We start from the raw sequence: 25,949 nt of genomic DNA, 5'->3' as shown, positions 1-25,949 counted from the left end.
ACTAACTACGCAGTGCTGCTACATGACCAATTAGTGACGCACAATCGATAGCGCTCCGAAAAAAAATCAATGACACGAGAATCTGCGATTCCGGTAGCCTACCTGCATCCGCAGCGATCATGAAAATAAAAACCGTGGATTTCGACTGAAAATCGAACTTGGATGTTTAGCCTGGATCGAGATCCTGACATGATATTGAAATAATTCACAAGGACTTCGGTATCGAAATATTAAATCCCGGCGGCTGTGATACCCGGAGAACATTAATGAAATCACCAGGGCTCTTTGGTATGGAAATGTAGACCTTTTAGAAGTTGAACTCTTAACACGGAGCAGAAGAATCAAACTGCCTCCTTGAATAATCCACGTATCAAAATTTCTACTTGACAGGTATACTTTGGACAAAAATCCAATCATTATGAAAGTAAAGCGAGTATGCACATCAGTTCAAATTAACAAAGCTACTAACATACTCGCCGCAAGACTACAGCAGTAGTTTTGTGATGACAATAATAGTAGGTAGTGGGGTCGTGCCCATCAGCGCATTTCAAACTCGAATGGGGTTTGAACAAGTGTATCGTATCGCTACAACCTGTATTTTATTGTTTCCATGTAATTTTTACTCAATAAAAACTGTTTCTCTGTCTTGCTTCAACAGCCACTATGTTGAGCTCACCGACTGTTCAGCTGGCAGAGTTGCTCAGACTCAAGTTCGAGTTCAACCGCGCCTGCGTGCATACCGCAGTGCACACTGTACAGTACAACAATATTAGTTGAATGCGCACTCTCTCTGAATTCTCCGGAGAAGCGAAAAAGACACTGATTGCGTCAACACCAGCGCAAGAGAGGTCTTGATATGTAGCTTCGATGATAACAAAGTGATTTCGTTTTGAAAGAGCCAACCTCAGGAAGAGGTGCGCACTGCGCATGTCCGCTACGCATGTCAGCTACGCATGTTTATAATATAAGTGCATGTCGAGTGTGGGCATAAACAGTAGCCTATTTACCGCGCAAGGTTGAGATCCACAAAACATTCGTTTTACGAGTTAAGACTGCAAAATGAAAAAAAAAACATTCCTGACTTGGCTGGATCAGATTCGAGTCAAAACTTAGGAACCACGGCCGTAAACTTAGATTCTCACGCCACAAACAACGGACAGAAAGTCGCCAGACTCGTAAAATGTTGGTGAGCGTTTTAACTTTTGCCTTCTTTTTTTCGGACTGACCACGACTGCTACCTAGCACTACCATCACATTTGTCCAAAGGAAATTTGTAAGCTTTGCGAGTTTTCAAGAGCTCATATTTTACCCTACCTGTCGGAGATGAGCATGACACAAGGATTTATTAGAGGACGAAATCATGAATTCCTAATTTATTTCTACGTAATATACTCCAAACCGATGGTAACTTGTTCATCCCTATACCTATCTACATACTGAACCTGAAACTAGACTGATACGTTCCTTACGATCAAACGCTCCACATTACACTGCACAATGCACATCTCCATTGACAAATGGGTGGATGGATACGTCGTAATTGCACATAAGCGTTGCGCATCTGCCGTGATGCATCTACAACGCAGACATTACCCACCCACTTAATACACGTGAAGTGCTGTTACCGACACCTACTAAATAGGTCGCGACATGGTCGCGAATGTTCGAAATAATGTTTGAGGCGGGAGTCATCAAACAGGTAATAGGCGTAATGCCGTCGGAGGAAGACTGCATGAAATATTCAAGATAATGCTTCTTTTTGCGACTATTAGGAGGAAAAGAGGGAAATTAGGGCCGGTCTACGTTGGAATAGTACGTTAGATACAAACAATCAGCTGGTAATCAGCTGGTAAGATCAGTTTACAATTCGTGATTGGTTCATGTATTTTCTCGTCAACCAGCACGATATTACATTGTCGACGCACTGCATGCTACATACAAGAGGTGAGTGGGCACCGGGCAATCTGGGCATTTGAAAATACAAATTACTAATTCGCGAAACGAATCAGTTCAATGCCGTACGATTTGAATTTATTTAAAATCGAATCACATTATTCGCAACAATCAGCATGAATATTCCCTCGACAGGTTCTACGTATTTTCTGGTTGAGCCAGGCGGTTTTGATTGAAAGCTCCCAATAATCGCGTTACCCGAGTTGCGCTGATCGATGATATCTCCAAAGCTTAAAGCTCGGATCAGGACAAAGCTGAAATTAAAATATCTCGTTGGCTGACCAGACGATCACAAATCCAAAACTTCCTAGATTGGCATCAGACGAAACGAAAGGTTATGGGATATATTGATATATCACCCATACGCAATTGAACATAAAAGTTGAAGCGCTTCTAAATCATAATAATGACCAATGTCATTCCAGGTCGAATTAAAGCAGAGACAAATCAAATACTATTGCACAAACTCCCCAAACACGGGATACCACGATAGTAGAAAACCACTAACACAAGATGGTACCGGTATTCGGTTAGTTAATTTAGCCAATCGTCAAATCTCTTCTGGGCGTATCTCCCAAGAATTATTAACTGGTTATATAATTTCGAAGGCAGGATTCATTCGTTTACCCCACGTGCGGCACAATGTTTTGAGTTAATTGGTCAATTGTAGTGATTCGAGTTGAGTAGTAACTAACGATTTTTCTCGAGCACCGAAATCATACAATTGTACATGTACAATTATAATATTGTCAACGAGAAGTATAGTTTCGATACATTTTCTCACAGCACCAAAACTTGCAGTGCTCACAAAACTGCATGTGTTAGTATAGCGGGTGGAAACGATATTTCTGTGTTGACGAGATCAACACACAGCGAACAAGGTAGGCCTACAATCCTACACATAATCTAACCATCCGCATCATCCGTAGGCTGCTATGGCGTCATAAAGAGCGATACCCGAATATGTCTTTCGCGCGTATAATACATCTATGATACTTAGCTTTCTAGCAGCTAATTTGATATCCCGAAAAGATCATAAATATACTGTTCTCAAACAGTTCCGATACATGAAATCACTGTCAATTAGCTCGGGGACGCTGACACTTCCAACCAATTTCTCCCATCACTGTCAGCCTTACAACTGCCAACAGACCACTAATCCAGATAGTACGCTAACAATCTAAATATATTCGATTCTCGCTATCCGGGACCGTATCAAAACCCTGTGAAACAAACGGGTGACACAAACGACACAACCACACCGCTCAGAGCACACAACCGCGCGTGAGCCGCGTTCTAATTCGGTCAATATCGCGTTTAGAAGGTTCATTAAACCGCGCAAATCAAACGCAAATTCGGAGCGGTGTCGCGATAAACGGCACAATTAAACACGTGTTTTCGAGGAGGAAACAAAGACGAGACGTCCCGAGTGTGAGGATCGCGTGTCGATAGCGAACCTTGCATGGGCAACACACCAAAGTGAAAGTACGAAGTCTAAAACAATTACAAAAGCATGCGACTACACCATGACAATATGAATGGCTGGAAGTCCCGACTACATAACGTTATGCCACCGCAAATAAAATAACGCCAGTTATACCACATCAAAGATAACACAGGCCAACAAAAGGATTCAAAAATCATAATATGTTAGATCGATCCAGGTATGTCGGTGGCGCCGAGTCCGAAAATACCATTACTTTTGCTGAATTGGCTCTTTTCGTATTCATTTTTTGTGTTGAATATATCAAAAAGAATAGATTTATCCAGCACAGATGCGATTAGCTGATTTCACTGTGCCTATACCTTTTGCTAGTTCTGGTGGTTTTCGCGCATTTAGACGACTAAAACATTTGGTATCGGCTGTTCGGATGGAATAATACCAAGCTTTGAATAAATAAAAAATATTTAAAAATATACCTACATTCGCTGATATCTTAAAAACTACAGCCAATTTGGACAACCTAATGGCATACACGGGCTCAGCGCCCCTGATATTGTTCATACCATCCATGATGATTTTTTTGTTGACCAGTGTAATTGGTATTTCTTTCGACCTAATCAATTTCATAGCGCTTCTATAACAGTGCTGCGTGTCAATCATTGCTTCATGGAAATGTAACTTACGCTAACGCGTGCTGCGCCGTCATCATGCTACGTGCGTGTTGGATCGTGAGATCTTTCACGGCTTCCGCGGCGAGAAGAGAGTGTTGAAACTATAATTCCCGTTTATAATAAAATAACTCGTGGCAAGGAGCGAATAATTTCAGTAATCATAAAAATCGCTTTTCACTACTTGTTACAATTTATGCTCGATTCGGGTTCGCGTACTCGAATCAAGGCGCCCGCTCTAATTATATATAGGACTTTCCATAGGCCTAATCATTATAGTGGCCGACACCGCGCGCACATGCGATTTTCTTCAACTAGTTAAGGTATTTCAGAGATAGATGATATATCCGTTGTTATGAGATGTCGGACTTTTCACCTATAAATCCATACGTGCATTCAAATTAGGTAGAGACTCGAATAAATTCAAAAGTTTCGCGAAAATTTAGGATTATTCTGGGTACAGAGCTTTAACATACATTTTTAAATATAAACATGGTCAAAATATATTAAAACCAGACGTTTTTCAAGTCTATCGGGATCAAACGTTGCCAAAAAAAAAAATTGAAAACTCGACTGTAACTAGCCTAGTTACTTTGCATGCAACCAATTGTGACATGTAGGCGCAACCAATGTACGATTTTCAGCTTGAACAAAAATTCCATAGGCTGACACGAACGCGGTTTTTGAATATTTCATAAGGCTGGAGTGTCGACAATTGGAAAAAGTATGCGGCATCTACCCAATATGGAAATCTCTCGTCACTAATTTGTTGTATAGGTGGAAAATGAAAAAAAATATATCCAAATTGTCAAATATTTGACGGTGCATGTCGAGATCCACATCACGTTTAGCATAAACAGTGATTTGAAATCGGATGAAGACCCAACCACAATCTTCAAAGCCGTTTTTTTTTTCAATTCAAACACAATTCTAGACACACCTTTGAACTTAGCTGTCTCATATATATGTTGAAGTATAATTAGCGTGGTGATAGGTTTGGGAGGTAAGATACATGATCGTGAGCCCTTGGCCGACTCAAACGAACGTCATACGAAACGCGAGTAGCCAGAAATCGAACAAGTAATCTCACTAAATTTCGCTTCAAATAGACTTTTGGCACGGTGGTAAGACTCGCTATCATTTCAAGAATCGCCAGGAACTTTTAATATTGTGGTTGGTACCATTGTAGGTGTCCGAAAAGTTGTGAAGTTTAAAATGCCGGAACGCCAACAAGCTTTCATTTGTGAGCTACAAGGCTTCAAGGACAGGAACTAATCGTAATGATCGAAGACCGTATGTATTAAAGAAAGATATATAAGTGTGAACCTTGATTCTGATCTGGACGCGATAAACGCACGTATTTTGTCGCGGTTATACGACTGCCACGTGACAAATATTTGCGTCAAACGACATGCAATCAAGTTACCGGGATCTGGGAAACCGCAGTACCAGCGATCGTTCATGAATTAACCCTTACGAGGTGGGGCCATATTTTGCAGAATTGACCTTCACTTTTCAAATTCTTACCGTGACCCCACCAGGACTTGAATCTGGGCCGTTCCAGTTTAAAAGTGGGCGGAGTATAGCCCTCTACCGATTCCACCCTTGATTGACACCCCGTGACATGTCTGAGGTTTTTTAATAAGTTTAAATAAACAAGCTTTTCCCACCAAAAAATCTCTCTCTCTCTCAATTTTCAAGGCTGACCCTCAGGATGGCGTCAGAGAGAGGAATATGATGCTTCAGTGCGTAGCCACTGTTGCCTGGTTTCAAACAAGCCGTCAACCATGGTTGTAGACCGCGCGGTTCGTCAGATATCGAAAAATGGAAAATACATATAAAATTTACAAATGGGCGTGGTCAGTGAGTGGTCATCAAGGTCAAGTTCATGATCAAGACTCAATCGGCCCCTACAGTCCGGTTTATGGTACAAAACAACGCGATATGCTTTCTTTTGTCATATCCAACCATTTGCACGCATAGTAAACCTGTTTATGACTCGTATGGCGACTGAATTGGCACTTGAACTTGACCTAGATCTTGAAAATCACTGAAGCGTGACCAAAATTTACAAATCCCCCTCAGAAAACTCTCCAGAAAACGTTTTGATGTTTGAAACGGTGAAAATTTACACAGAAAACCGTACATGTCGACTTCTGATGTTCTGGCAGATTTTCCGACAATATTTCCCACTCGGAAAATATCCGGAAGTTTTAGGTGATAACCATATTTTATTTCATTTCTAATTTTTTGTTTATTTTTACAACCCAAAATTTTTGAGTAAGGTACCAAATACATCGGAAAAGTCTCAGCTTTTTAAAAAACGTAGTACCCGATGTCTAGGACGTGTCAACATGGAGAAATCGGTGTCGGAGACATGCCATATCAAATATTATACGCCCACCTCGTAAGGGTTAAGTTGATACCACCATCTTTCAATAGTATCAAACCCCGTATTCTTAAATCACTAACCGCCAGGACACACCAAGGCATATGAAATTTCTCGCAACGTGCCACTCGGCGGACTACCTGGCCAAAAAGATCAGCGCCAATAAAACCTTGAACAGAAAACGCCGCATGCTGGCCGGAACCTTCAATATGAACAAGTAGAGGCGCCAAAATGGCCGGCATCGAATATTTTGTCCCTGCAATCTGAGTCCGGCGGCACAAATGCCATCCGCAGAGGAAAATAATGCCCGGAAACTTATGCCTCTCGGGGGTCCAACACCAGCGTTTGGGGGCTGACAAAGTGTTGTTACGGCCCCGGAAACATCAAATTCATGGAGGATACACGCCTGATAATTTTCGATGGGGAGATGGTGCTCATGATAGCACCACACATCAAATCCTTGCATACCGTGCCTGTAGTGATTGTTTCCATGTTTTTGTAACATGAAACCGAAAGTGCACAGCCCACTTGCTAATACTGACGAATGCGATAGCGGGTTGCGCAGATTTGTGAAAGTCGATCTCGGCATAGGGCATGAAATGTGTTATGGAATTGCTGAAGTGCAGAATACATTCATGAAGATAGCTATAACTCGTCAACCGGCGATCAGCGACATGATAACCACAAGGCAATTTCTTTGATGAAGCAATTTCCACCCATAGCCTAAAGCACTTACGCGGAAGCTTGGACTCATTCATACTTTCCCACACCTTCAAGTTCGATATTTTTCCGGCAACAGTCCATTCTAAAATCTTAGCACTAATACGGCTGGATGGTCTGAGCCACAAGATAGGTGAATTGCCATTGCCAAGCATGCTTTAATATTCAGGACCAATTATACACTAAACACTATTGGTTCAAGATAGATAGGGAATCTTTACTACTATGTACACACGCAAATCCAACTCGAGCACTACATCACAACCGCTATTAAAACAACATTGGCCACAATGGCTAGAGAGGCAGCTTCGTAGTAAGTTGTACTTCTTGGATTGTCTACAATGGCATCATGAAATTATCAGAAAATGAGACGCGAAGTTACAGTTGGTAAGGGATATTCAAAACCCAAACAGTTTATGTGAAAATCATTTACAAGTCACAAGTCACAATGTTGGTAGGAAAGACATGTACCTTCTGTCCTTCACTGCCAGTGCATCAAGTATCAAAGGCAGCCTACTTCTTGGTAACATCTAGTTACCAACAAGATATGAGATATATGACCATAGAATTAAATGCAGGTTGTCGCTCAGAACTGCCCTCAACTCTTGCCTACATCAAACATTCATACAGGCAGACCAACAACGTGGGCAGTCTCGTTTGGTTCCTTCTGTGTTCCAAGTTATCTCTGAAAGTACTGATGACGAAATGACCATATCATTGAAACCCCACCCTTACAACATTACCCTATCCAACAGAAGTCAATATACTTTCACCGTACCCATATCACACTATTTGCTGGATACTCCAAAAATGTATATATCAATACAATGCACAAATTGCGCTTGTCATTTCTTTTACACTATATCAATAACAATCATTTAAAAACCAATACTTGTAAAGCCGAAAGGATTACTTTTGCACAGTACAACACAGTATTGTCTATTATTTCCACAAAATCTCCGAAATACCAAAGATGACTTTGACCGATTACTCCCACCTCATCCGAACTTCAGACATGATATCACAGGTGTTCAGACTTCAACATACACCATGGGACAATCACGTCCATGTTATATAACTTGTGTAGCGGGTTGCCACAGACAATCGGATCAGCGCTCACAGCTCAGTTACGTCAGAATGGCTGGAACAGGAATGGACCAAGTGGGTTTGCAAGTTTGAAAGCTTAAAATATGTCTTTATTCCATATCGGGAATTCCTAATCCGAAGCTGAATAAGAGCTCAAGTCGCACTTTACAATAGTAGAGCAAACGTGAAGCTTTTTTAGACACGCCCCCATTATGATATTGAATAATTTCGTGCCTCATAATATCTCCATATCACAAAATGCAACCAGAATGCTGGTAATCGCAACGGATAGTTTGATGGCATGGAGGTTATGAGTGTTGATGAAAGGATTCTCAAATACGAAATTCAAACTATACAGTGTAGGCCTACACTGTACACAGAGCAAAAACTATGATGAAAAAAATTTTAGTTGACCGCAGCTTCGCGACCCCCTTTAGACGCTGTCACACCCCCCCAGTTTGAGAATGACTGGTCTAGTGGATATGGAATGGGTTGGATCAGGTGACAGGCATTCTTCATTGGGTGAAGTGTGAATAATGGGTAAGTTCCTTTGGTTTTCACTGAGGTACACTTGACTAGGATCATACTCTCAAATGACATGGCTGAGCTTGCGAATAGTATTTCTGAATTGCCAAAAGGCTTTCATCGTGCGACACGGCACAGAATATGATTCAGCGGTAAAAAACCATCGCACAGGTATGATGTGCTGCTCAGTCGCCTACATCCACAATCACAGCTAAGTAACTGCAAATATTATTCACAGCATGATACCGACATGCAAGCAACTCTATCAAGATCACAATTGCAGTTCAGCCTATTATAGCCCTGAGTCAATAATGCCCATATTATTCGTATCTTCCATATCTGTACTATAATTCACTACAATATTCATCAATATCATATACAGTGATTATGAAGCATAGGCCTAGACATTGTCTATACCATAAAAAGCATTTGCTGCTCGAACAGATAGGCTACTTAGTGATTTGGCACATGCCTACTCAAAGCATCAGTTCAAAATTTCCTCAAACACAATGAATGCAATCAAACCAGTCGGGTCGGTAGGACTATCATCAGCAAATACTCGGAAAGAAGCTGTAGGCCTATGTAGGCTACTTGTCATGGAAGACTACAAGCTACAGACCAACATTTGAACAACACTCTGTGGAAGCAAAAAATAGCTGCTGAAGTTATTGAACATATTAATTTCCATGGACCAACTTATACTGGTGCAACAATTGTAGGCTATGCATATGTAATGTTTACAATAGAACTGATGGCAGCCCTATTTATGATAAATTACTCCAGGCTCACACCTTGTCAGATGTGACTGAGCCTTGATCGGATTCTGCCAAGATCATAGTAACATGCTTGCACCTAGAAAACTAATTTATGAGAGTCTTGGTACCAGTGTCAATTCAATCTGTGGATCCAATTTTCGCTACTAAATTATATACAGTGTCAAATTGACAATCACTGAAATTGATGCCAGGCCAGCACACAATCTAAGTATGTTTATCTGTCTGTTAATTTGCATACATGCATAAAGGGTTATCATCAGATTAGGTCACTTTGGCCTTATGATTTCACCACAGCTGATTGAACCTGGCCAGATAGACTTACTGGAGATAGGATTAAGTCCCATGGAATAACAATGGGAATAATGTAAGACTGTAATGAAACAATATGTACAATTACATAATATCAGTAGGCCTACCTCTTATTGCAGGTATAAAATGCAATGAACTCTGATTAGTCCCTAGCAACAACCATAACATAATAATACACAGTAGCAACAAGTAATCCAGCGAAATCAAGGTGTTTCCCCGAAATGGATTGCAACGTTTTAAATTTTCGCCGAATTATAGAGTCATAATTAGGCTTTCACGTCACTAATCGAAACAAAACATATCAAGAATGAGTGCAATAGGTTATCAGTTACTCACGTTTCCATGTTCGCAATCTTTGCCCCTACGCTCGCTTCGAGAAGTTTTCGACCTTAATCCGAACTATTTCGATTCAAACAGCATTAATGCTGTATCGGTAGAATTCGCCGTCGGCAAAAATATCTTATCAGGAATTTCATCTACACAATAGACGTGAGAACACAGCGAACTTCCTGGCCAACACGTCAACCTTAGATAAACAAGAGCCGGTGTCAAAGACGTACTTCGTTTCTGATGCTCACTAGCGGCCACTGACGGACATTACATCGATTTTCCAAGCAGCATCTAAACAACGACTGCCTTCTGCTGGCCAAAGTTGAGCAACTAGCAAACCTTCAGCTTTTCCAAATTCGATTAAAATTATATCTACACATTTTTTTATTTCATTGCATTAAAATTAGCATTGTAGCTACATGGTTCTTTCCAAATTAGATTAGAATTACCGAATTCGCTGAAACTAGAAATTGAATTAAACTATAAACTCCGATTTGCAAAGAAAGACGTATAACAAAAATGAAGTTCAGTTCAGATCAAATAAGAGTTCATGATTCTAAGCAGAATGACATCTGTCTGTGCACCAAGGTGGTTTCGTTTCTCGCTTTCTGAACCAGAGGTCTCGAACACGCCTCCCGCGGCCAGAGAGAACATTTTGAGCGGCCAGCGAATACATTTTGCATTTTAAAGTATTCATCAATATTTTCTGCCAGATGCCACATCTATTATGTGGATGTGAGCAGTGGTGGCTTTTGGGGTGGGCGGTCGCCCCCCCCCCCCTCTGGTCGAAGGGCCCCCTCTTTGGTTTTAGCGCTTTTCTTCAAGGGTTGTAGCGAATAGACGTTGAAATCCGCGTACCAATCAAGATGATTCCGTTCGGATGGGTCAATCATCAAATCTCCACATTTGTTATATTAAGTCCCATATCCCGACAATGATCAAGTCTCTACATCTGCGATTACATACTCATAGGCCCCCCCCCGCCGGAAGTCTCGCCCAGGGCCTCCCCAATCGTTGGACCACCACTGGATGTGAGAACCTAAAGTTCACTCTAAAACTAATCCAACATCCTGAATACTCATCAAACTACACTATCACAACACTTTCAAAAGTTACAGAAGTTTTCAAAATGTACAAAGCTTGTAGCCCATCCAAAATTAGTTCGTAAATTAACATTAAACAGGCCTGGGCAAAGTGCGGCCCGCGAAAGGTTGCGTGGAAATTCGTATACTTTGACGCTTGTTCATTAATATTCCACGATTACGCTGCCTGTAGGTAATAGGTAGGTTAGGTATTCGTACCCCGCATGCGTAATCCAGATTCAAAATAAAGGCAATCTGGCATAGTATAAGTAGCAATTAAAGTCACAAGCAATCACTCTTTCAATTTAGTTTAGTTCAAACCTTCTTTGTTGCGATTGTCACATTACCATTATACGGTATGTGTTTCAAATTGTTACGTGATGTTTCCAAATCCTTAATTCGTAACACAAGTCAATCAGTGCTCGCGATTACTATATGACTCATCTTATGTAGCCTATCACCCATAAAGGATTAACGGGCATGCCAAAAAAGAAAGCCGAAAACTGAAATTCAAACAAGGTTTAGACTTTAGAGCACTGAATATTTCCATACTGTAGTCAGGGGTAAACCCGTTCTTATAGTTTTTGCCGAGCATGTCGCCGAGATTAAGTATTTTAATTAAAGTCGGTCTTATGACAAAACACGAAACACTTGGTCAAGGGAGGGCTAAGTTCAGAAAAATTGCAAGCTTCGCTCGACATCAAGGCTATTTAAGCTGTACACTGCTCGGAAGGCAGTAACCAAGAAAATAATTTTTGCGCTATTGCATTTACATTTCCGTGCAGTGGTGTTCGAATTGGGGGGGGTGGAAGAATCAGAAGGGGGCGCAAAGCAGGAGTTTATTGAAAAACAATTCGCGCTATGCGCGGTTTACCCACAGCTTATAGTTATTGCTCTGTGTATTATCCGATTTTAATATTTCAGAATTCTCTCATCAACTGCCATAACCTTCCATGCCATCTATATCCGTTGGGATCGGTAGCATTCTGGTTGCACTTTTTAATATTTTGTGATATCATGATAAGGGGGGGGGCGCAAAATTTTTTACGATCATAAAGGGAGGCGTGCCTAAAAAGTTTGAGAACCACTGTTTTGGAGTCTTAACAGAAGAACGTGGATAGGGGGTTCAAGAGAGGCCACAATGTATAATGTTCATCATTCAACTCATCACTCATCACATCAACTCATCAACACATTCACTGAGCAGCATTTATTAACATTGTAATTTATAAATATAATTAAAAGACGCCGAAGAATATAGCAAAAAATTTTTAGTCGGCCCGCCAATGTATTTTCTACTTCTCATTTGGTCCGCGGAGGAAAATAGTTGCCCACCCCTGACATAAAAGCTACGCATAATGTACAGAAATCAGTCTGTCGTATTAGCAGTTATGAAAGAACGTCAACTGAATATCGGGTGAAACCATTTGGATGCTTTAGTCCAGAAGTGCTCACTGTGCAACTTAAGCGAGCTAAAATTATGAACCGGCATTCCGGCGCTGGGCATTTTCACGCTATAGAAGACACGACCTAGACATAAAGTTTCGGACAACATGCGACCATGCGATTCCCGTGCGGTGTATGCGTTGGCAAAATGATTGGCGGCGATAAAGCCTTGAAACAAAGTAACCGCCACATGCCGGACAAAAAGTTCACATTGATGTGTACACTGTCAAGGTGCCGAAGTGACCAGCGCCGAATAGTCCAGCGCCCGCAGCGTGAGCCGCACGAATCAAATGAAACCCACCGAGGAAAATAATGGGCCCCGTGTCGAAATGCGAATCTGGAATCGTGTTTGTCGCTCAGAAGGAGATATTGTATTGCATCTGACCATATCATCGTAACAACACTGATTGGCCTGTACTTATTGGATATGGTGCCGAACACAGAGAACTTGGAAACGACCAAATCGACCACAGAAGATCGATCATTGCGCGACTGAAAATAAATTATGTAAATATTACGTGGATGTAAGCGATCGGTCGGGTGCAGTAGAGACCAAAATCTATTCCCTTCTGTACCGATAATTCAAGAATCACTGGCGTAACGGATGCCGTTGCCAGTAGCAACAAAACGATTGGTGGTATTCCTTGCTTGAAACGTTAAATATTAATAAATTGAATGTTTTGAACGCAAGCTGGTAAAAATTGACATTTTTGATATTCTGGCACGCTGCATACAAAAAGTTGCCGGCTACTGTAATAGAACACGACCCGTTGATGATTTGTGACTGGAAATTGTGATTTGGACTTGGACGTGACCGTTCGTAAAATGATGATATAAAAAAACATATCTGCCAACTTCTATAATTGATTAAGACAAGGTTTACGCGTATCACATGATGAGGAGGAAACTAGATAAATTTCTGACAGTTAGGTAGGACTTCTGGAGTCGATCTCGGTCTCACTTGAACTCGAAAACGTAGCTGTGGATAGTGATGAGCATCGGAGCGGCGTCGGAGTGGATTCGGAGCGGAGTTTTGCCGGTTTTGGGACAGTCGGAGTTTACTACAGATATTTTTTCGGAGAATTTCGGAGTATTGTAACTTTTGTCTCCGATATCTTTGGATAGCTCTGACCCGAATACACTCTTGATTATGATTACAAACCAAAACACAGACAGCTGACACCTTGTAAAGTTGTAATATGACGGGTAACATGCAAAAATGATTGTCAAGTGCATAAATATCAGCCATCTGCATTGCTTTGGGGACTGGAGAGTAGACAATACTCCGAGGCCAACCCTATTATCATAATAATTTATTAAAACACATTACCAAGTGTACCATGCTTGCCACTGTTTCGGATACTTGACGAGATTCATCGGAGTATCTCGGAGTCTGGGATTGAACTCTCCGGAGTCGGAGGGACTTTTCCTCAGACACTAAAGTTGTCGGAGGGATTCGGAGTCTCGAAAAGCACTATCCGCTCATCACTGACTGTGGAGCGTACTCCCCTCTTATCGAATAGACTGTGTGTTTCCACCCGTGTACGTCCCCTGATATACGTGTGTGAATGCACTCATGGCACACGAGACCAGATCCTACCTTAGACTTATACCGCGGTATAAATCGGGTACAACATTTCAATCAATATTATGCATGTAGGTACTAGGTAGGAACGTCGGAAGGTATGCAATTCTTAATAGACTGTAAAATAAACTAAAATTGTCCCAATATTAGCCAATAAAGTATTTTAGTCGATTTACTTTCAACATCACTCCTTCAAAGACCGATATCGTCAATTTTATGGTTTTCTAGGTTGGTCGAGATTCATATCCTATGATAACAGACATATATATCCAGGTGATATATTTATTGCGACGCGACCTGAAAGGATAGGCCCTACAGTCGGGACTACAGAGGTCACTCACTATCGATCTTATCCGCATTATTACCCGAAAACAAGCGATTCTATTGCAGATGTAGCAAATACATACGTAAACAGCGAGAATCGTCCTTATTTTAGGACATGGAATTTACGTCAGAGGTGTCATATTGATCTCATAAATACATTATTCCAGCTGTTCTGTTCAAGCGAATTCAATGCGAAAATCTTGACCTATACATCACTGATACAATCGTTAAGGATCGATAAGACTTCGCGTGATCAGAAATGACAACGAATAGATCACGTAAATTCCGGTGCAGAATACGTAATGCGTATTGCGTATCGACGACAGTGGTGTTGCATTTGTTGATGACCCACTGTCAATTCATTAGTGATTCATAGGTAGAGGACCGTAAATTATGTGGTAGACACAGGAATACTCCTGACTATAGACACGAGAGCCAATGATCCATCACGAATGAACATTAAGATTGAGATATAATTTGTATGCTCTTTAGGGGAGGGATTGACTAGATGACCACTCGGTCGTATCGTCCCTTCCCTGTCCATACCGATTATTTGAAGATGCACCTTGCGCAGCCCCTTTCCGGCAACCCATTTCACACACCGACACCAGCACATACAAGTGTACGCCAAAGGCGTACCCAGAACAAATGGGGGCAAGTATTTGATATGTTTAAGGAAACTAGAAGTATGGAGCTCTCTCATAATTGCGCAGACAGACCACAATCTGTAAATTTTACGAATTTTTTCATTTTTATTCCGAGAGAGGGGTACCTATGTTAAAATCAAGAATTCTAGTGACATTGCACGAAGTGCGAAGATAATTTTAAGTTGAGCATATCTACTTCCTATCAATTTGCGAAAACTTGCGGAACATTTGCGAGAGCATGACCCCGTTCACCTCATTGGCCTAGGACACACACACCGATACACAACCCCATCTGTTTCTATGTACCAGCACCAGCAGTTATATTTATATTATCAAAAGCTACTTCACGAACTGGTGTTTAACCAGGACAACAATTTGGGGTACTAAAAAATCTCAACAGTAAAATGACGTAACGTAATCGTTGTGGCATAACTAAAGATGAGATAAATGTCGAAATCTAAATTTGCATGTGCAAGAGGACCTTTTGTCGTGCTCTGACGTCTTCGCTGCATGTTTCGAAACATCCCAGCGACTAGAGTCACAAGCAAATACGCCTAATATAATATGGTGCAGTATAATGGATGTATCCACTTCAAAGCTGAATTTTCTACTACGCATCCAGGCTTTCGACTCGAAATGACAAGGATCGATAGCACTCTTACCGAATCGATACTCGATGTTATGATGCATCTCACTCACATTTGCGTGAATTGTACCAATGCTGCGATTCTTTGACAAAGGAGTGTGAAGTATGGGTGTCACAAATAGGCTGTGTAAACACTATGCTATGTACGGACTGAATTTTGACCAGTCCGCTATATCCAAGTCGTTTTCAGTATCTTCTCGTTACGATATAGCCAGAATTTAAGAACTATACGCACGTGTGATAAAGAAGCGTATCTCATTCCATCTAGACATCGGTTTCCAGTTGCTGGCGACTTTGAGGAAATTATTATCAATCTCACGAGCGTCTAATATTTTGATACTGACCCTAATCAGTAATCTTACAAAGTTACGGTTACATTGATACACATTAGTTAGGCTATACCTTGGAAAGAAGTATTGCTGTGGAACTGAATCAGAAATATGTCCAGTCCATAAATAAAAGCACTTTAAAAACGAATGCGTGTACCTCTTGTACGTACAATCTAACGCCTATTTTACAAAAAAAATGAAATAATAATTCCATATTGGTATTTTCTTCACCAAATGCTTTACGACAATGATACAAACTTGAAAGAATCACAGGGAGAACTATGCTGTTGTTGTCTTTTCCTGAGTTACGGCGCCATTGCATTTTTGCAGAGAGTAGGCCTAGCCCTACATATATTAATGCGTTCACTTGCATTCTGGCGAGATTAAACCGCGCACGGCCGTCGTTCAAAACATGATTTTTGTGGTGTTTTTGTTCTTGGACAACTTACTTTCGTACTCGTTTCCTGGTATACAATATGCATACCTTTGTAATGCAATTTATGTGAAATCGGAGGATGACTAACGCAAATCGAAGTTGCTACACTTGGAGCTTTGATCAATCATGGCGAAAGGAATGACGTAAATCGCATGAAATCGTAAAAATGCGGCAATTACTTCATTGACTTTAACCAACATTGTTGCCTGTTGCGTTTGATATAGTATCACGGAAATGTTACAACGCAAATTGTTTCCCTATCGTGGTGCGAAAGGAGTTCTCAATATGTTTATGGTAAGTTTATATTACAGGTCTGGTCTGTAATAAAATATTTATCTGTTTGAACTGTTTTTCATGGTGGATCTGACACTCACGTTTATTTTCGAGCAATTCATTTCCATGCGATGCAAAAGCAGCATGGCTTTTGTACATTATACGTGTCAGGGTTTATAGGATGCGTAATAGAATCTAACGCTCTTGATCCAATGCTTTTTCTGGCCAATGGTGTATAATACTGTGCTTTACATGGTGGATTGTACACTGTACAGTGTACAGTCCACGCTGCATAGTGCACGCATTTTTAGGCCTTGTTCAAAAGTACATCATCACCATATTCAAAAGTTGGCTTACCTTGCACTTGGTGACGCTGCGTGTACGGAGTCCAGCACCGAATCCGGTACCATGTAGTCTTCAAATGCCATGCACAATCTCACGCAAACGGACGGGGGCTTATCCACAGTCTCTCGGTACTCCAGCAACTTCTCCGTGTATGATTTTTTGCGATGCTCCGGCCTTTGGTTTGTATCTATTGCACTATCGATAAAATTATGCGCGCTATCTCGCGTCATACTTGAACCTAACGCTAATAAGAAGACAATACAAGGTACAGATTTATAAGCAGAAATCTTGTACTTGAAGGATATAATTTGTGTTCAAAATGGGATAAGTAGCCGGTCAAAGAAATAAGAAGAATACTCCACATTACACACAAAATTATACGACAAGCTGCTGCATGTATAGAATGACAACTTTTACTTCTTCAAGCAATTCCATGTAAACATGGAACACAAGGAAAGAAATTTCTAGCTGGCAAGAATGAAACTTCTGGTATCGGCGGATATTTCGAAATGCTGTCGGATACAGTTTTCTTCTCCAACCTAATTATGCGCACCTCGATACGCTACTCTAATCAATTAATTATATAAAGTCTATATACACGCACTGGAGTGAGAGATGGACAATCTAAAGTGCTTTGATAAATATTTGCTTTTCGAAAAGAGAAACATAAATCTTACTCAAATCCGGAGAAAATTAGGCCGATTTTTGAAGCACAAACCCATATTACCCTATTGCGTAATAGTGAAAGGCCTAAACGAAACTGTTGCTCACAGCACAAGCAGAATAGAGTTCGAAGATTCACATTGATTTAGTGATCCTGCTTCCGGCGTAGGCTTATGCTTTCATCACGCATTCTTTAGAACCTTAGCTACCTTATATGCGTGATAAAGACCGATCGCGTAATGTCAATGCGGGAACTCCATCAAATCAAAAGCCGGCTTGAAAATCGATAAAACCCATAAAGGGATGTGTAACCGCGCGATCGCAATTACCGTGAGGTCAGATTCATCATTCCGACGGGGAAATCGATTTTTCTCCCGCGATTCACCGTCATTATTCGGCAATAATATCTCTCAGATTAGCATAAGTACTATAAACATAATAAATAGAGATGTTTCGCCGGTCCATAACGATAAGAACCACCGTGATTTCTTCAGTAAATTCTCAAATGCTATGTTGCGTTATCATATTCTACTTGGAACATAGTCTTGCTGATCGTGCTGACACCGCTGAGATAAGCTGAAGAGTAGGGCTGGGCACAATGATTCGAGTACTCGAATCTGAATCGAGTATTAATATCAATGATTCGAGTCGAGTAGTAAAATACGATTTTTTCGAATACAGAAATTATACGCCCCTCGCAACTGAAAGTTAATTTACTAACGAGAATTATAGTTTTGATACTAATTTTCCACTGAGAAAGCCTTGAAACCTTGATTGGCCGTGTCGCAGCATAGGAGACTTAGTACAAAGCTACGAACGTTACTGAAAATAGCACATTTCCGAACTCGTGATCATCCCACACCATTGTCAAGAAGTGCAATGAAATAGGTATGGTCGAAAAAATACCAATGTATCTTTAATGTGACGGATAACAGACATTTTATTCTTTGTGGTGACATAAAAGGTACGGTACATATTTGAACATTGACATGGTACACTCTGTTGTGACGTCATACTGAGTGATACCCGAATACTCAACTCGACTCCATGCATAATCAAATCAGGATTCAGAATCGAATCACTCACGTATTCGATTTTACCTAGCCCTACTGAAGAGTCCTTAATCAGTCAATGGAGCTTTTAAAATTTCGCGGCCGAGGTCAATCTGATTTCTCACGAGGAATCGCTTGACCAAGTGACGATTTCGCCAAAATATTGCCGTGGACTTGTCTATTGAAATCCCTTAGATACGTAAGTAAATAGCGCTAACCTAACAGCGTGATAACGAATTTGTTACTCGTACATGTACTGTACAATGTACAGTTACAGTGGTATCATTGTTACGTTTTTGAAGGGGGCTTAATGCCCCCAAATACAGGTTATACAAGTAGATTGCTATGACGTTTAAATAACCCTGTTCCTGTACCTATATTGTCATTACTGCCTATAACCAACTGCCGATTTGTGGGCTTAGTAGGCCATGTGACATCAGATAACTGCCATAAACAGCCGGGTGCGCTGTGTACTACAGACTCGCCTTCAAAGCGTTGATTTCTGCTAATAGATATTTAAGAAATAATCATGAATAGCGCAAACATTTCTACTTCCCACAGCATCTGAACGAAGTTTGAAATCGCCGAAATCAATCGGTACGTAGCATTGTTTTGAGAATGACATTCGGGTGACAAGTCGCATACGAAAACATTATAAATTGGCTAATTGGCATTGTAGTATGCATGCCTGTCGTTTTGTACACTGCCTCTCGCACCTCTTCCCGATAAGTTGATGCACCATGTCGCCAGACCTTACATCATAGCATCGGCGGGACTCGCCGGCAAAGTAGGAGATTTTCCACTTTGTCACCAGTTTCAGGCGCAGTGGCGCAATCAGCGGGTACCTCACATCATTAGTGTCCTGTGAGGTTTGCGAATCTGTATTGCTGTTGTTCCACCACCATCGACGCGTGGGACCCCTGCTCGAGTATCGACAGTAGCATATTACAAAGTGTCGAGTGTTTATCTGGACTATTCCTCCCCTACGTCGCTGTTATTATAGCGTCCTTGAAAAAAACAGAGAAGATCAGGTAAAGGACGACTGCAAAGGGAATGACAGGTGCACGGGAAGGCTTCTGGAAAAGAAAGACGGCGGAAAAATCAAGATTGAACACTGTTACGTTACATCAGGCATTAGGCTGAGTTGGATGTTTGATTGAGAGATCGTACAAGGGCGTTTCGACATTCTGCTGTCTGTTCACTTCATAGTGCTCATGCCATTGCATCCTGTCTTGGGCATTGTCGCGAGTGCATTGTAAGTTATTGACAAGCCCACTCTTTCGGGCAAATGCAAGCAGAAATACTTGGCCTTGTGGGGTCGAAATGCCATTGCGGTACTGAACACTGACATCAAAGTATGAAATTCGTCGAGCTAAGAAGTGGCAAAACTTTTCAGCTCGGTGCGCATTCAAAATCTGAATCCATTCGCGGGCCGCACTATACTAAAATCGTAATTATACGCCGACACACAAGCTTTTTATTAGAATATATGAAGTAACCGAAAACATGGAGACAATACATATAACAAAACAATGTAAATGTTGTTTTGATGATAACCCACATGTGTCAGAAACATCATCGAGATTTAGAAAGCAGGCCATCCTCAATCAATTGGTCGAAATTAGGGAGGAAAATAGGTTGTGCCGATTCTCAGGATAGGATGTGAGCAACGACCGGCTTAAAGATCTGTGGATTCTGCGTTTGGTCAAGCTTCAGAACAGATAATGCTGACAGCTTCATAACCCGCATGGACGACATCAACATAATTACTGTTGTCTCATACATTTTACACTGAAAGTTCCAATCGAAAATTACGATTTTGATCCGAACCAAGGCATTACCCTTTTGATTTTCTAAGATGTTTAGCAACCGAGCCGTTTCAAATGTGTAGGCCCCGGGGACGGTATATTGTGGTAACAATAAAGTCAGAAAATGCAATGTTGGGATTATAACTGAATATATATCACCATAAAATAAATTAAGAAAAGGTAGAATCAAAACTAGCTCTAGTAATTAGATATTTTACTGCTCATTTTTATCAATATCTCTATTACGTTTCTCGGTGCCTTCGCGGACCGCACAAAAATGTTTCAATTAGTTTAATGGTCTAGTGCCACATACACGCGCTCTACACCGTAGAATACACATTTGCGCGTGATATCCTGCGTGACACTGCCTTTTCTTGAGTTTAGCACCAATATCACAAGTGTTAGTGCGGCTAGGGTGTAGTCTTACCTGAAATCAACATTTATTAGCAATGCTATGCCCTCACTTCGCAGTCTGCTTATTTGCTACAGAAAAATGGATCCAACCGCGGCGCCGATATCTACAGTACCGAGTTACCGAGCTAAATCCTTATGCGACCCATATTTATTATGGATTTGATTTTCGTTTGATTGCATGATGTGTTCATACTGCTGTTGCCTGCTGTACTCGTTTCTGCGATTAGCTCACAGCGCTGCTTCATTACTACACTCAGTAATCGACATTGATTTCGTCGGATGCAGCACGCACTCAAAATCAGGTCTCACGATTGCTGCAAGTATCTCTAAATTCTACTAGTACGTACACGACACTACCACGAAGGATAACAGAATGTGAAATATATTTCTACGATTTACGTGGTACTCGATCGATAAAGCCATATCTTACAATCAAAATCGAGTCTCATAGTCATTGCAATAACTGTAATCTATTTTGCTATATAGACTGTAATGAATTGAACGGTGTCTGGACAGTGGACACAGACGAATTCGGTGCCTTGACGGATTTTTAAAGTGCCGTGTGTTTCGTCGTAGAGTACCAACCACTGATTAAGCAGACATTGACTGGTCGCACATTACTCTCAGCGAAAAATTTTGATACCTTTACAACTCTACAAAAAAGATTTTAAATGAATAGATTACCAAAGGGAGTATGTAGGGACGCATTCTCAGATGTGAAAATGACTAGCTTTCTAGCTAGTCGACCGTCGCTATGCGCAACCGATCACGTGATCGACGTCCTGCAAAAAACTATGAGCTGAGTACGCACGTCGCAGTCCAATTTTTTAACCTTGTGAGTGTCGATGTCACAGATTCGTTACTAATAGCGACCGGAGTGAAAATGCAACATTGCCATCGGAAGGCTGTGATAAGACACATGAACACTTGAACATGTTTGACATTTGCTATCTTGAGGGATTATTACGTGAAAGTATTTCCCAATAAAAACTTCTGATGGAAAGTTGCTGGACAATACAAGCATTTGTTCATTTACTCACATTGCATTGCGGGCGGGATCGCGGGTCGCATGTTTGGCATCCACTGTCTATTTGCAGAGGTATCAGACACACGGCCGCGAGTTCATTTTGTGCGGTCCGCGTCGTCATTTGGGATTTTGCAGTATTCGACAATATTTAACCGCCACATATCATTGTTTTTCGATTTGAAAACTTCAAATTCACTCTAAAACCACTCCAAAAACTAGACTCTACTCATTAAACGTCACTATCACATCACTTTCAAAAGTTAGCCTGCAGTGGTAAATCAGCTATTACGTCACATTACCTGTTTATGATGGTAAAACTTGACCTGCTGATGATTAGGGACCTAAAATTGTGATTTGGACTTGGGCATGACCTTTTGTAGAATTAGCCTATTCGAACTCGGACTGAATGGGTGATAAAATAAAAATGGCTCGAGTAGTGTCGGGTTAAACGTTACAATAAAATAAGGACGCGACAAACTATCAGACTGTAATGGAGAATATAATTTATCAAAAAACCGTAGCTTACGGTGCGTAGCGTATTTAGCTTGCTAAGCAGTCCGGTGTGGCAACCATTGGCATTCTGTTGCCTCCTGCTGTATAGTTAGTTACATCCTGCGTCATCATGGGTCTCTTTATCCATGTTATTATCGTTATTCAAGGGTGGCGAGTAAGGTAGTGGTACGCTACACACTACACAGCTCTAACACCAATGAATTCTTCGGTGATCGGACCTTTTTATTTAATTTGACTTTGGTAATGACATGATCAACAGCCCAGTTATCGGGAGTATGCCGGAAACCCAGATTCGGCTATGCTGCTCCTATGTTCTGATGTCAGATCAACCTTTGTTAAATTCTAAAATATTCTACCGAGGCCTGCAATTCAACCTAATATTGTGGCACGTCAAATGTCCGCTCGCTGCAAAATTATAACGCTTATAGCTTTTAGCTTTTAGCTTATAGTTTTTACGATGTGGTGATGCATTTATACGATTACACGGTGTCAATAACTAATTATTTTGACACACTATGCCAAGAACAACAACAATTTTATTCAAATATTTAAAATTGTAATTTTTCGTGCTAGTCGTGAATTCACAATAGTAAGGTGGTCAAAGTAGTCAAGAAAGCTACTCAAGTAGAAGTAGAAGTAGAGACTAAAAAATCTACTCAAGTGCGAGTGGAGGTACTTCTCCATAAGCAACCTAAAACTACTCGAAGTAGAAGTAGAATTGTTTGACTTCAAATCTACTCAAGTAAGTAAGTAGTTGTGAAAACGATCGTAATTCGTTCGCATGGATTGTCAAAAGGTGCAAATTGAGCTATGCGAATGGTTCCGAGCTTGATTCATATTGATGCATACCAGGAGGTATCCAATTTTCGACAGCATAAGCATTCGTCCGCATCATGGGATGAAAATGCTAGTATTGATATGGAAATGCGATACTAATCCTCTGTTTACTCGAACAGCACGTTTTAGAAAATATCATGGTATCGCGCCCTCCCCCATATTATAAGGCCCGCAGTTTAGTCAAAGAGGAATGCGGAGAAGTTGTATAGGATACGGTGTGAACACCTTGCGCGATTAGTAAACGTTAATAAAAAATATGGCGGATCGTAAAAATGCCATATTGTGTATACCTTTATTTCCGGAAATTAAAGGCATTACTACACTTGCTTTTATACTTCAACATGTATGTTATCCAGACAAAAGATCTGATATTAATTAGAACTGAAAGTATATGATACTGGGAATTGAAAGTGAAATATAAATACTACTTCCAAAAGCGGAAAATGTATTTCATGTCTTTAATCCAGAAAGTTTCAAAGGTGGTATGCTAAAACAGCTCTAAAACTAAAAAAATGTCAGAGTCCACTTTTCCAGATTAGAACACGTTATGGACTGCTAGATTACGATATGATAAATAAATGCTAAGATTGCGAAACATCAGTTTCAAACGTTATGATAAGCCATATATTATGTGATGAAATATTTCATATGGGCGAAGGGCGGCAATGCGGTGTGAACGGAACCAGGTCAACCCACTACCTAAATTATCTTCACCAATACTTTCGTGAAATCATACTGGCTACTCCGCATCCACTGCGCGCGAAGCGCGACGAAAATTCTGGGCTTTACTCATTTTTTATGAAAATTAGATGTTGACACTCCGTGAAAACAGCCCCAAAATTCCTCAGGCTATCTTCCCGATTGTAGGATTAAACTACTTCTACTTGGCAAACTGAAAATAGCGAAAAGTAAGTAAGCAGATCACATGATATTTCGAAGTAGAAGTAGAAGTAGTGAAAATCAGATCTACTTGAGTAAGTACTAGAAGTAGAGGAAAACTACTCAAGTACTTCAAAAAAGTAGAAGTACTTCGTTACTGACCACCTCTGATGAAATGCCAGTCTACAAGGTCCCGTTAAATAGCGCCTATTGGCAAATACATTGAATACCGCTATTATTGGTGCTGCGGCCCGCGGCGCCATCAAAATCCAGAAAATTGAGCCGCGAGCACATTTGAGTTTGAGACCTCTGGTCTATCGACTTTGCGTAAGTTAACGTGACAAAATGTGTTACGGGTGATCGATTGAGCATAACAGAGCGATTGCCATAAAATATTATCGGCCAAAATCTCTGGTAAAGCCGCTAAACGAAGATACGTCAGCACAGCGTGAAGTCCAACCTGACTGAATCATGACGGCACGCTATTCCTCACTACCGGTGGATATTCCAAACCAATACATTACCGATTACATCGAACCTCGACCAAACTACACTGCACGGTGTACAACTATACTTACAGTAGGCTACATGAGGTCAGGAGTGTTACAAATTGCAATGTGCTACAATTGTTACAAACGTATACGCCGGAGGCCCACGTCTGTAAAATCTGAGCTCTTTACTAACGATAACGGGAGTGAACTCGCAAACCCCCAGTATACGTAGCCAGATACCAGAATATATGGATAACAATTGCCATTTTCCATACACTGTGAACAAACTTGGTATCTCCATACAGATGCGACCTTCAAGCAAAAGCACCTGCCTGACACCTCACGCTTCGACACATTTTATCTATCACCGAAAGCAGCTTCGCACGAGTTGAGATTTTCTTTCAAAAACATGATACAACTACCTAAAATAATATCCGATACAGGATGAATGCGTATGCGTAGCCTGCTTATGTGGTCGTAGTTTCCAACATAAAAACTTCCGAAACTAATCAAGTGTCAATTTCAACGCATTGGTTTTGTACTCCGTGATTGATATGTCCAGCAAGCGCAGTCGTGGGATATAAGGCAGATTCAAAGCAACTCGTCTTGTTCTGACCACATCCACCACGCACGCTTGCACATTGCCCACATTTCATATCCCTCCTATTTGCCCGCCAATAACAAAACTAATCAAATTCGGACTGCGTAGAACAAGATGTATGAACTAGGCAGACCAGTGTATAGTTAGTACTGTGCCTATAAGGCCGTCCTTGTTCATTTTCCACTCACTACAATCAATGAAATATTCATGATGTACATAAAACTGTATTGACGTTGACTACGGCTAGTGTTGTTGTCAAACTATCTGCAGCTGCCAGTGTTTTACGCGCCGCTAAACAACGGCGAGTTTCCAAATAGTAATATCAAGATGCATTGATATAAAGCCGGTGTA

General features: G+C 40.9%; 1 protein-coding gene across 2 annotated transcripts in view; it reads right to left on the bottom strand.

The window, feature by feature from the left end:
- LOC145458102 (transmembrane protein 181-like) overlaps positions 1-18,454 on the bottom strand; it is a 45,969-nt gene extending 27,515 nt beyond the window's left edge. Inside the window, exon 1 of one of the 2 annotated variants that reach the window (XM_080336433.1) lies at positions 17,326-18,454. In XM_080336433.1, the coding sequence (XP_080192559.1) occupies positions 17,326-17,543 (218 nt within the window). In that variant the 5' untranslated portion in view covers positions 17,544-18,454. Of the gene's footprint in view, positions 1-10,206; positions 10,624-17,325 lie in introns of those variants that run through there. The other variant, XM_080336449.1, reaches the window with a different exon arrangement.
- Between the last annotated feature and the right edge of the window lie 7,495 nt (positions 18,455-25,949).

This window comes from Botryllus schlosseri, chromosome 2 (genome assembly GCF_051294905.1).
Source record: "Botryllus schlosseri isolate E-star chromosome 2, Bs_hap1, whole genome shotgun sequence".
NCBI lineage: Eukaryota > Metazoa > Chordata > Ascidiacea > Stolidobranchia > Styelidae > Botryllus > Botryllus schlosseri.
This window is presented reverse-complemented; position numbering and strand designations above follow the sequence as displayed.